The sequence below is a fragment of the Rhinolophus sinicus genome, linkage group LG04 (genome assembly GCF_036562045.2).
Source record: "Rhinolophus sinicus isolate RSC01 linkage group LG04, ASM3656204v1, whole genome shotgun sequence".
In the NCBI taxonomy this organism is placed as follows: Eukaryota; Metazoa; Chordata; class Mammalia; order Chiroptera; family Rhinolophidae; genus Rhinolophus; species Rhinolophus sinicus.
Window position 1 is genome coordinate 75,181,374 of NC_133754.1, and position 12,903 is coordinate 75,194,276.

The 12,903-nt window shown below is 38.9% G+C and overlaps 1 protein-coding gene across 8 annotated transcripts in view; it reads left to right on the plus strand.

The window, feature by feature from the left end:
* Nucleotides 1-2,022, plus strand: part of FAT1 (FAT atypical cadherin 1) — a 126,734-nt gene extending 124,712 nt beyond the window's left edge. For all 8 annotated transcript variants that reach the window (XM_074329766.1, XM_074329767.1, XM_074329768.1 and 5 more), the window contains one exon: nucleotides 606-2,022. In XM_074329766.1, the coding sequence (XP_074185867.1) occupies nucleotides 606-1,234 (629 nt within the window). In that variant the 3' untranslated portion in view covers nucleotides 1,235-2,022. The remainder of the gene's footprint in view (nucleotides 1-605) is intronic.
* The last annotated feature ends 10,881 nt before the right edge of the window (nucleotides 2,023-12,903 follow it).

Genomic DNA, 12,903 nt, shown 5'->3' on the forward strand with positions numbered 1-12,903 from the left:
TTTTAATATTAATCCTACTGTATGATTATAAAGGAATTTATTTTAAAAAATTTTAGCATTCTAAAGATTGCTTTTACTTACTATTTTAAAGAGTTGTGTTAATTAGTATTTTTTTAATAACAAGTAGTTAGTGCAGATCAAGTGACATCTGATATTTTATTAATACTATATAGAGACTTCTTTCTGAAAGGACAGAACTTTTTTACTGATGTCCTAAGAGCGAACTAATACTCTTCTTCATTTAGAGCAGTGGGTTCTAAATTACAGAAGGAGAGCTGAAAGGATGGCTGGAATCATTTATAAAATGTGCATGTAATTTGGATGCTAGCATACTGCTTCTGTTTAGAACTCTCCATTTCCTTGTGTATTAGGTACTGACATAAAACTCTAAGTCCACATTTTAGAAATGGAGCCTAGAGGTTCTCAAAACTGGGTCGGGGTTGGGGGATGTCTTCAAAGCAGAGACCAAGGGTGTTTCCAAATGGTGAGCTTATATGTGTTGTAAAGCCTTTGCACCTTTGTGTGTGTGATGTACTGAGCTCTTCTTCCATGGCACGGATGCTTGGGGGGAAACACTGAAAGCTGTTGTTTTCTCTTGTACACAGGGTATCACTGGGATACATCGGATTGGATGCCAAGTGTTCCTCTGCCAGATATACAAGAATTCCCTAATTATGAGGTTATTGATGAGCAGACACCCCTGTACTCAGCAGATCCAAATTCCATCGACACAGACTACTACCCTGGAGGTTATGACATTGAAAGTGACTTTCCACCACCACCAGAAGACTTCCCTGCACCTGACGAATTACCACCATTGCCTCCAGAGTTCAGTGATCAGTTTGAATCCATACACCCTCCTAGAGACATGCCTGCTGCAGGTAGTTTGGGTTCTTCGTCGCGAAACCGGCAGAGGTTCAACTTGAATCAGTATCTGCCCAATTTCTATCCCGTCGACATGTCTGAACCTCAGAAAACAGGCACTGGTGAGAATATTCCTTGTAGAGAACCCTACGCTCCTTACCCGCCAGGGTATCCGAGGAACTTTGACGCCCCCACCGTTGAAAACATGCCCATGTCCGTGTACGCTGCCACAGCTTCCTGCTCCGATGTGTCAGCGTGCTGTGAAGTGGAGTCTGAGGTTATGATGAGTGACTATGAAAGTGGAGACGATAGCCACTTCGAAGAGGTGACAATTCCTCCGCTAGATTCGCAACAGCACACAGAGGTCTGACATTCACACTCCCCCCAAAGTGCCTGGACTTTAATGAACTAGAGATGATATGAATGATGTTCTGCATTGTTCTTGTAGCAGTGCTTCAGCGCTTTTCTTCGGTGAGCTAACATGGGCATGGCTGCACTGAAACCCCACGCCTCTTGACATCTTAGCCATTTCCAGTGTCCTACTGTAATTGGAGCAGATTTATTTTGGCTGTGCCATTTCTGAACTTTTTTTTTTTTTTTTGGTATTTACATTTGTCTCTGTTAAAATAATGAAACGAAATCAGTCCTGCCATCCTGTTAGCATGATTCATGTATTTATATAGATTTGATTATTTTAAATTTCCTGTCCCTTTTTTTGTTGTTGTTGTAAATTTTATGTACAGATTTGATTTTTTTCATAGTTTTAACTTGTTTTTCCATTTTGGTGGTGTTAGTGTCATTACCTAGCACCCTGATCTTTTAATATAACCAGGGTTTCATTGTATGTCCCTTTTCACTGAAGTTTGACATTTCATTAATACATTTCAATGTAGTCATTCATTTCTAGCTGTACATAGAATGGAAAAAGATCAGATCCATGACATGTCTTAAATGGGTTGTTGTATTTTAGAATTATAAACATTTTTCATAATTGGAAAGTGTAATGGGGACCTTCTGCATACCTGTTTAAAACCAAAACCATCATGACACAGTTTTTATAGTGTCTGTATATTTGTGATGCAATGGTCTTGTAAAGGTTTTTACTGAGAACTACCATTAGCCAGCTTTTCTTACTGACAATAAATTATTAATAAAATACTTTAGCTTTACTGCCTATTTTTCTTCTGTACTTATACTCCTGTTCTGGATTCAGTTAATGAATTAAAGAGAAGGATGGATGGATGAGTGGATGGAAGGATGGATATAAAAATAAATTTTTGTGGTTTAAATGTGAAATCTCTCCAGTTACCAAAACCAGGTGATACTTACAGATGGAGCCACTAGGTGGCAGTATATGGTTACGTGAAACTGCTCAGAACTCAGAGGTAGAAAGGTAAAAACATATAATAAATATTTTCTAACTAAAACTTCAAAAAAGTTTGCCTTTATACATTTTTTTACTTTATTATTATTTATTGGCCATAATTTAAGTGCTTTTATGGTTTTCACCCATGATTTATATCAAAAATAAAGTTTTTATGTAGCATTTTATCTTTCTGTTGTCAAAGAACACATCCTACTTCTATATGATTTAATGTGAAACCCAGAAGCTATTTCCCATGGTATTTATACAGTCAAATTCATCCATCCATCTAACAAATACTTACTCAGTAACTTCTATGTGCCAGCCACTGTGATATAAATTACAAAGAAGCAAGTGTTCTCAGAACTTTGGAAAAATACTTTTTCCCTATAAGTAAATGCCTTCTTTATTTTATCAAATACACAAACACAGACACACAGTTTAAACATCAAAGACATAAAATATGTACAACCCAAAAAAGGCAGTTCATATTTTCTATAATCACAGCTCTTCAAGCTGTTTTTTCCTTTCATGTTTTTAAGCATATCTTGTTTATTTCATGAGTCACGAATTTTAGGCATTGCCTATTGACTCAGCACGATATTAGAGGAAGACCACATCACCTAACAAACCTGTTAGTCTCTTGTTATCCTTTCATTAGTAATAGCATAATTTTTTGATTAATCCATATACAGTGTTTTCATTGTTTTGATGATATAAATATTCACTGTTGAGCTCTAAATAGTATATGATGTTTATTTGGATTTACTTTACAACTTTTTCTTAAACAAGTTTTATTTATTTTTTTTAATTATGACCCAGTAATTTATTCAAAAATATTTTTTTGGTCACATACCACATATTATATGAACAGACTGATAAATTCCCTACCTTGGGTTTTACATGGCAGGGTAAGTGGGTGGCAGGAGCAGATGGCTAATGAATAAAATACGTCTGGAGTGATGACTACTAAAGAGAAAATTTGGTATTTGGGAAGAAATGGGGGATGGGAGGTTAAAATTTTGATAAGGAGCAATGCTGTATGATTATCTGGGAAGTGAGCATTCAAGGCAGAAGAATAGTTAATATAAAAGCCCCGAGATTGGAAAGTTGATAAAAGGAGAGACAAGTGTGGCCTTTCATGGATTTGTCAGATGCCTCTTAGTATATGGTCAAACTATTAAAAAATTGTTGTTATTATCTGTATGTCTTTCTTTGAAGAATCTCAGTTTTTCCAGAGGAGAGACCTTCCATTTCCTACTTGGGAAATATTGTTGCTCTTATTTTAAAGTTGGCTAGATAAGAAGACTGGCTACATAATATTTCATAGTATGGGTTTATAACTTAGGTATTATCTATTTTGCTACTTTTAAGATGTTTTCAAAATTTCACAGCAATCCCAACATTAACATCTTCATATATTCAGTTTTTGCTCCTCTTCACGACAGATTTCTAGATACGTGGATTATTTGTTTCCAAATACTGCATATAACATAACAAAATTCTAAAACTGCAACATAAAAGTTGGAACTTTTGTAGGCATTGGGCTTACATTTCCTTAACATCAATGGCGTGTTCTGCTCTGATATTGCTATGGTAATATTTTGCCTTTTCCATGTCATAGTATATGTAGAAGATAATATTTTTGTGGCACAGTGGCATGAAGGGACAAGGCTGCTTTAAACCAGAGGTTCCGGCTGCGTATTGTCATGTCCCGGACAACTGCCCAGAGGGCTGGAGGATTGGCCCCTCTGGAAAGCAGCTCTGGCATCGAGATCTCTGGATAGTCTGCTCTCTTGTCTTGTGAATTCATTCTATGAAAAATAGTCTAGACAAGAACCAGATCATCCTCAGAAAATTAGCTTTTAGATTCAATTTTCAATGATTTCATACAAATGTAAGATTTAGGTCTGTAACCTATCAGACCTGGGAAATTATTCCACCCCCTCATTCACTGCCTCCCAGTCTTTTAGTTGATGGGTTCCCCTTTGCTACAATGTCCACTTTCACTCAGCCTGCTGAATCTGCGCAGTAACTTTGAAGGTCAATGTGGGCTGCTTTTTCTCTCTTGCAGACTGGCTTTCTGTGTACTTTCTGATTGCTCTTCATCAAAGGCATTAGGTTCAATTTCAATTAGTGCACCAGCTAAGAGAAAGAGTTGTTTGTCAGAATTTAATTTCCTCACCAGCAGTTTACCGCCTCTACTGCAAACAGAATGAACCACTTGAAAAGCATGACAAGTATTTTTCCCCCCAAGAAAACCTCTGCTTGTGTGAATATTTAGGTAATTAAAGTGCTTGTCACTGTGCTGTTAGAAAGTGTGGCCATACAAGAGGCTACATTTTCAAATTATGCTAAACATAGAGGAAGAAGAAAATGTATTACACGTTTGAGTGAAAATGTCATTGTACCAAATATATCTTGGAAAGAGCTAATTGTGCAGGGTCGACATGGAAGAGATGATAAATACGAGCTCAGTGATTCTAGATCGGAGCCATTATCCAATCATCTCAAGGGGTAAAATGGAATTCTCAAAATGTCTGATGACTATTGCTTCAATTCATTTTAATGTTTATGGATATACCTAACAGTTTGGGGATAAGGGGAGAATATAGGGAAAGAAACAGATTTATCTAGAGGGTGTGTCACCCCCGTCCTCATGCCTCAAAGACTTTGAAGCACAGTTCCACTTTATCAAATTTGCAATGTTAGCCCACCTGCAAATTGGGGTTACAAAGACATTTTTAAATGCTCTTGTGGTTTCTGTTTTTAAATTTCTTTACCTTAAAGAGTATTTTTCCCTTCTTTCAAAAGTAAGTATACTTTAAATATTTTAAGATGTACAAAATGAAATTTTATTCATAAACCTTATTAAAAAGATACCTCTAATTAAACTGAGTGTTCAAATGCAAAAAGGTTCTCCAACTAAAATCCCGTAATGGATTGAGATTGTTTTTAATAATTATAAATTCTCAAAAATGCTGAGTTTTTATTTCTGACGGGGAATTTCACAGAATTTAAAAATACCCTCAGGTCATTGGTCACTGCAGTTCTTACATTTCACTTCCGTGCCACAGCTTGGAATCATCCCACGCGTCGGGAGATGTCCTCACACTGAGTGACAAGGTGAGGTTTGTTCTTCACTAGAACAAGAACATTGTGGAGTCTGTGCACCAGGCTGAATTCTAGGAGCTTTAGCTACATAATCCTCACAACTGTCCTGGGGGGGAGTATCTAGTCCCATCACCCCCATTTTATATAAGGGAAACCGAGACAATTGTCCCTGATGACAAGGCTGGAAAGTGGCAAAGCCCCATTCTACCTTGGGGTCTGACGCCGGAGCCCACTCTCCTTACCAAGCCCTCTGCTGCACCCAACACGAGCCCTGCTTCATTCCCATGGACCGTCTGTGGCTGGATCAGACAGGAGTTCTCCCCCCTGCCTCCGTAGCTGTGCAGCCTTCAGGTTCAGTTGGCTTCATGGATCAAATTCAGTCCATTATATAATAACTTGGCAAGAGAGCTGCTTTTTAATGCTGGGGACCGTCGGGGTACTCTCGAACTCCCACACCTTCAGGTATCAGTGGAAGGTAGAGGTTGCAGCTTTTGAGTCACAGACCTGAGTTCAAAATTATGCCCTGCCACTTACCAGCTCTCTGATAGGGTACCAACTACTGAACTTCTCCTCCTTACTTTCCTCAGCTCAAGAGGAGGTGGACAGAAGTTGTGTGACATCAATACGAATAACCTGAATGAGAGCGGTTGTCACTGAGAGCGCATTACACTCCAAGCATTTTGCATCCAGCCAGCGACCCTGTTTATTATCTCCATTTTTGAGATCAGGAAACTGAGGCACAGAGAACATAACTTTCTAAAAGTCACAGTGAAGATCAGTTTTGAGACTGAAATTCAAAGTCCTGACTCTGGCCTCAAAGCTTCTTCCCACAGACCAACACAGCAGTTTGGACACATAGTAAAAGTTCAATAAATGCTTTGTTGTTACTATTTTTTTCCTCCTTCCCATCCCAACGTTCAAGTATGCATTTTAAGAGTCTATTATTTTTAAAATGTATCCTAAGAAAGTTTAGTTTTAAGTGCTCCTACAGAATAAGCTGTAATTCACAAAAGTTTCCTAAACTAGTTTAAATCACTTGAGAAACTGACTCTAATCCAGAAGAGTTTGGGTCATTTGAAGATTTCTCGTTTTCTACCAATTCAGTGCATTCGATACTGGAGACTGTGTGACGTGGATGCAACGAAGTCTGAAGGTGCTACTTTTGCTCTTCATTTATCTAAAAATTATTTCTGAGTATCTATTGTAGTCAATGAATGCCAGAAGCATTATATGTGCCATTAGGTGAAGGGTGAACAAGACCAAGTCTGTGCTCTATAGGAGGAATAAGACGACAGCATCCAGGTCAAGTCCACAGCTTGTGCCCTCTTGTTCTTCCACCCTGCTTCATTTAACAAAACAAAAATAGTACTCTCGGTTTCATCTTGGCTCCAAGTACTGTGCTCCTGAGGCTCGCTGTCCCTCCTCTCATTCCGCCATTCTTTTATGCACTCAGTTCAATTCATTTTGTGGGTTGCAGGAACAAATATTTTTGTCGTCTCTACACTTTGCTACATGCTGTGCACATAAAAGTGAACAGAACTTGCTTATGAGCTGTCAAGGCCTTTGACTGAGAAAAAATGTATCCGTGTGGTCAAGGGTTGTGAGTTAAGAAGCAATACATTTAATAAAACCTGAACTATGATCTTTAGTGCTCTTTTCCCCCATACCTTAAAAAGCTCTAGTATAGGTTACTGCTGAAATAACAGATGTTTGGAGTGACAGAGAGTAAATCAAAATCAGAAAGTTTTCCTGATTACTCAAGAGTTTTCCGTGTTAACCCAAGACTCCAGCTGTGTGACTCTGATTCAGTCCTGCGTACCTGTAGCACCTCAGGAGTGACAGTAATTGGGGGCAAAGGGGATATTTGTAAGTAATTTGCAGTTAAAGACGTAATAAAAAGCACAGCTTCTCCCCGAAAGGATTGCTGATGCTGTCCTTCCTTCACAAAAGGAAATAGGTACATAGAGTGAAATCTCTTCCCCTTCAGTCAACACATATAATGCAGGCAGGTTGATGTGCCCTCCAGATAGGAATGGTAATGTGGTCAAAGAATGGAAAGGGAACTCTGTCTGTGTCACTCTGAAATCATTTGTAACCCATTTGCATTTGGTGAGCTGCGTTTATCAAGTATCCTTCCCCAGTACACATACAGGCACGGGCACACACAGCCATTTCAATGTGTGTGTGTGTGTGTGTGTGTGTGTGTGCATGTGTGTGCATATGTGTGTGTGTGTGTGTGTGTGTGAAAACTTCTTATTTACACAATCATACTTCCTGGGTTACTACTGTTCTGACTTACGAAATTTCTCAGAAGTTCTCAGTAAATATTGGCTGTGCAGTCACTCATGGAATGCAGCTCAGGGCCCTGATACCATGTTTCCCCCAAAAAAAGACCTAGCCGGACAATCAGCTCTAATACGTCTTTTGGAACAAAAATTAATATAAGACCCAATCTTATTTTACTATAATATAAGACCCGGTCTTTGGAATGGAATGGAATGGAATGGAATGGAATGGAATGGAATGGAATGGAATGGAATGGAATGGAATGGAATGGAATGGAATGGAATGGAATGGAATGGAATGGAATGGAATGGAATGGAATGGAATAGCGAGTCTTATATTAATTTTTGCTTCAAAAGATGCAGTAGAGCTGATTGTCCAGCTAGGTCTTATTTCCGGGGAAACACAGTACAAGCTGGTGGAGGTCCCCTGGAGAAACCTGATTCCTGATTAGATCAAGTGGATTGACGTCCCTCTCAAAGGGTTTAAGATGAGGTCTTAGCTCTACCAGAGATGAACTCCTGGCTCATATCCGGTGTTACACTGAGAAAGAACCATGTGGATCAAATCCTTGACAAGGCCCTGTTGCTTTAGGCATTCTTAATGGCTGTGGGGAGGTGTGTGTGTGTGTGTGTGTGTGTGTGTGTGTGTGCGCGCGCACTCCACTTTATCATCATTTTATTTGAGTATAGCAGGCAATATCCGAATTTATTTCTTTGATTGTAGCATCTTCTCCCCTCAGTAACAGAAACATATAAGATGTTTTAATGCATTTAGCTTTTGTGTGTGGTGATTTTTTTGAGGGACGGCAAGTACATTTATAAAGAAATTAATGAGGCAATTTCTCATCTTTGCTCACCAAACATATCTGTCCAGCAGACTGCACACATTTCCTTGTCCTTCTGTGTCAACCTTATTTCTTTCCCGGCACATTTGATAATGGCCCTCCTCTGTTTTTGAAATGGCCCCACACCCATCTTTTCTGTTTATCCAAATCCTTATATATTCCTACAATTTGGGGGAAGTTTCCTCATTTTTTTCAGTCTTATGAAGCTTTTCACTTCATCCTTGCTATTAGAAATATTATTATAATGCATATTTTGGAAATTGATCATGAATTCACTGACTTTTTTTTCTGTTCTCAACTTCCCAAAGACCCTCAAGAGACATAGCTCACACTGCAGCTATCCCCATGGGTGAGCTGGGTGGCCCCTTTGAATAAAAATGGAAGACTCAGGGCTTCTGGCCAAACCAGCCCCTCACTCACAAATTTCAATCCAGGTGGTCTGCTTTTATACAAGCACCTACCTTTCCCTTTATTCCACTGAGTTCCAGCAGAATCTTGAGTACATTTATTTTATAATTGCCACCACAGTGCATACAGTAGGCTCATTACTGAACTGTTTTTGTCATGTATTTTCATGCGTATTGTGAGAAACTTGAACTATTCCTAATGTTCCTTACACTATTTATTTTCTTCTGTAAGCAATATTTTACTGGAAACCTTGTGAATAATAAACATTAATGAATAGTAAAAAGTTATTTATTTTATGGTATATTAGCCTTGAAATTAGGATATGTGTATATTTAGTGAAAATGTATATACTCTAAATAAAATTTAAATTCCTGAATTGCATTGGTTTATATCTTCTAGAGTTATGTGATGTCTTCTTACATCATGCAAAGAAATAAAATCCATATTAATTAACCTAATAATGCAATATAAAAATTCCTTGAGTGAAAAATAGATTTACTCCTTTTTGCTATTGACTGGAGAAATAAATACAGAAAAAAAATGTTTCATGACTTGAGGGTGACAAATGCATTAAAACCCATTATTCTGACAAATAGCATTTTTCTGATAAATTACAAGTTTCCAAATATGATGAAAGACATAATTTCATAGAAATTATGTTATCTTAAAGCCACCAGACAATAATAGATTCCCTTATTCCCTCATTTCATCCAACAAATAATTGTTGGTGTCTACTATGTACCAGATACTGTGTTCAGTACTGGGGCTGCTTCCCAGTCTTGCAGTGGGATTCCAAAACGGAGAGGTAGAGGACGGCACGCGGTAGGTATCAGGATAAATGACACACAGTGAACTGGACCAGCAGGAAGGAGGAAAGTATAACCCAGACACCATCATATTGGGGATTAGGTTTCCACATAGGAATTTTGAGGGGACACGAACATTCCATCTATAACAAAGTCTATTTTGTCAGATATCAATATAGGCTGCATCAGTCTTTGTTTTAAATGCATCTGATATATATGTCTCGTCATTTTTATTCGCAACTGTTTTGTTCCTCATGTTTTAGTGAGTTTCATGCAAATAGCATAAAGCTTCTTAACCGTTAATCTGAATGTCTTTAACTAGGAAGTTTAGTTCCTTTACATTCTGGTTTGAAAGGTTTGTTCTTTTAGCACTTTAAAGATACTGTTCCAACTTTCTTTTACCCATCATTATTTCAGTGTTATTTAGAATAATGACCCTCCAAATATGTCCATGCCCTTACCCTTCAAACCTGTGAAAATATTACATTACACAGTAAAAGAGGCTTTTCAGACTTGAGACAGGGGAGATGGCAGAAGTGAAGAGAGATTTGAAGCATGAGTGGGACTTAACCCACCACTGCAGGCTTTGAAGATGGAGGAAAGGGGCCCTGACTTATGGAATGCAGCCAACCTCTAGAAATTTAGGATAACCTTAGTCTTACAAACTTACAATCCAAGAACTGGATTGTGCCAACAGCTTGAATAAGCTTGGAAGCAGATTCATCCCTAGAACCTCCAGAAAGGAACACAGCCTTACTGACCACTTGATTTTGTCCGTGTAGGGCTCTAACAGAGGGCCCAGCTGAGTGGCTCTCTACCTAGACTTCCGGATGATACAACTGTGAAATAATAAATGAGTGTTATTTTAAGTCTCTAAATTAATTTAAGATAATTTGCTATGACAGCAATAGAAAGCTAATATAGTTTCTGATGAGAATTCAGCAGTTAGTTGGATTAATTGTTCCCCAGTATGTAATTTGTTGGTTTTCTTTTAACACTTTCTATCTTTGGCTTTCAGCTGCCAAGGATGTGGAGCAATGGGAATTCATTCATTGCTGGTGGGACTGCAAAATAGTACAGCCACTTTGGAAGACAGTTTGGTGATTTCTTACAAAACTAAACATACTCTAACTATATGATCCAGCAACTGGTCCCCTTGGGATTTACTCAAAGCAGTTGAAAATTTACGTCATCACAAAACCCTGCACATTGATGTTTATAGCAGCTTTATTCATAATTGCCCAAACTTGGAAGGAACAAAGATGCCCTTCAGGTGAATGGATAACTAAACTGCGGTACATCCAGACAATAGAATATTATTCAGTGCTAAAAACAAATGAGCTATGAAGCCATGAAAAGGCATAGAGGAAACTTAAAAGTACATTACTAAGTGAAAGAAACCAATTTGGAAGGCTACAAACTATAGAATTCCAACTGTATGATATTCTGGAAAAGGCAAAACTATGAAGACTAAAAAGATAAGTGGTTACCAGAGGCTGAGCGGAAGGAAGGATGAATAAGCAGAGCACAGAGTGTTTTTACCGCATTGAAAATACTCTGTGTGACACTATAAAGATGAATACATGTCATTATGCAAGTGTCCAAACCCATAGAAGGTACAATACCAGTAGTGAACCTAATGTAAACTATGATTTGGGTGATAATGATGTATCAATGTAGGTTTATAGATAAATAAAGGTGCCAGTGTGGTGTGCAAGGTAGATAATGGGGGAGACTGTGCATGTGGGACAGGGATATATGGGAAATCTCTGTACTTTCCTTCAGGTTTGCTGTGAGCTTAAGACTGCTCTAAAAATGAAAATTTATTAACTTAAAAACCCTACTCTTCAACTCATTTAATGTATTTATTAATTCCCCAATTCCTGTCTAATGCTCTCATTTTCTTATGGACTCTCCATTTCATCTCTGTATCTCATCTGTACATCCACAGTGCATGCTGCTTGTGGGGACAGAGTCCCAGAGAGCAGTTTCCAGGCTCTTGACCTCACGTGGAAAGGTGCTGGCTCGGGTAGTAGATGGTCATCAGCTGTGACTAGTTGGCCATCAGCTGTGACTCGTTGGCCATCAGTTGTACCCAGTTTAGCCATTAGCCACTGATACAACTGCTGTGGCTCAGCTAGCAAGCATGGATTGCCGCTAGCAAGTTGGTTGGTTGGGTGGCAGAGAAGTGGACTGCAGATTGCAGATCGTGTGACTCCTGCTTCCTATATCTCCAATCCAGCCGCCAGCGAGAATAAAGTGGTATGAACCCCTAATCCATGGCTCCGTGGGTGTTCCTTTTTGGCCTCTCCATGTCCTGCGTTCTTATGCCGGGAGCAGGACCAGAGTCCCTGCATGACACTGCTATTTGCAGGTTAAGGACTATGTTTTGAGCATGGTGCCAAGTACATAAAATATTTACCAACAACTACATTAATGAATGAAAGGAAATTGATTTTAATTTAGTACTTTACCGTGAAGACATGGATATAGGAAAGTTACAAAGGGGAAAGTGGAAGCTGTAGTCACCTCAGACACAGGTGGATTTATGTATTTCCTTGGTAAGTACCATTCTTTGGCTGCTTTGTTGGAAAGGTCCAGGCTTGCCTTGCCACATGGCAAACACCTATGGAATGACTCCCAAAGCCTGGTGGCTGGTAGAATTGAGGTTGTAGAATTCGTGGACACTTTCAAAGGTCAAGTGAAGTTATTTTTAAAAGCTATAGGGTGAGTATGTGCCAAACATAGGCTTGGATGTCTGCAGGGAGAGCTTGGCAGATTTGATAGCTAAATGTGTTTAGGACCTGTACTGCTCTGGGAAGAAATCTCGGAGAGAACTGCCTCAGTGTGGCTATAGAAGCAAGGTTGTGGCTAATTTGAAACTTCAGTCTATGATATTTGAAAGCGCAACGAAAAGTTTATAGTTGCTCTGAATCAGCAGGCCAGTGCCATCTTCTGTCATTTCAAACCAGCAACTTCTTTCTTCCATTCTTGTTCTGATTACCCGGGGAAGCCAGCGGGGCTGCACAGAAGTTAAGGACAAGAACTTGGAGTCTTAAGGACAGCTTTCTAGAAACCTCAAAAGAAAAGTAGTTGTTGGGAAAGATGATCAAAATTACGGATGACAGTATGTGGGGTGGAGCGCGGGGGGGAGCTGGGAAAATGATTTCTGTTTCATGGACAGTGCGATACCTCACTGAGAACGTTCCTTGATTTTT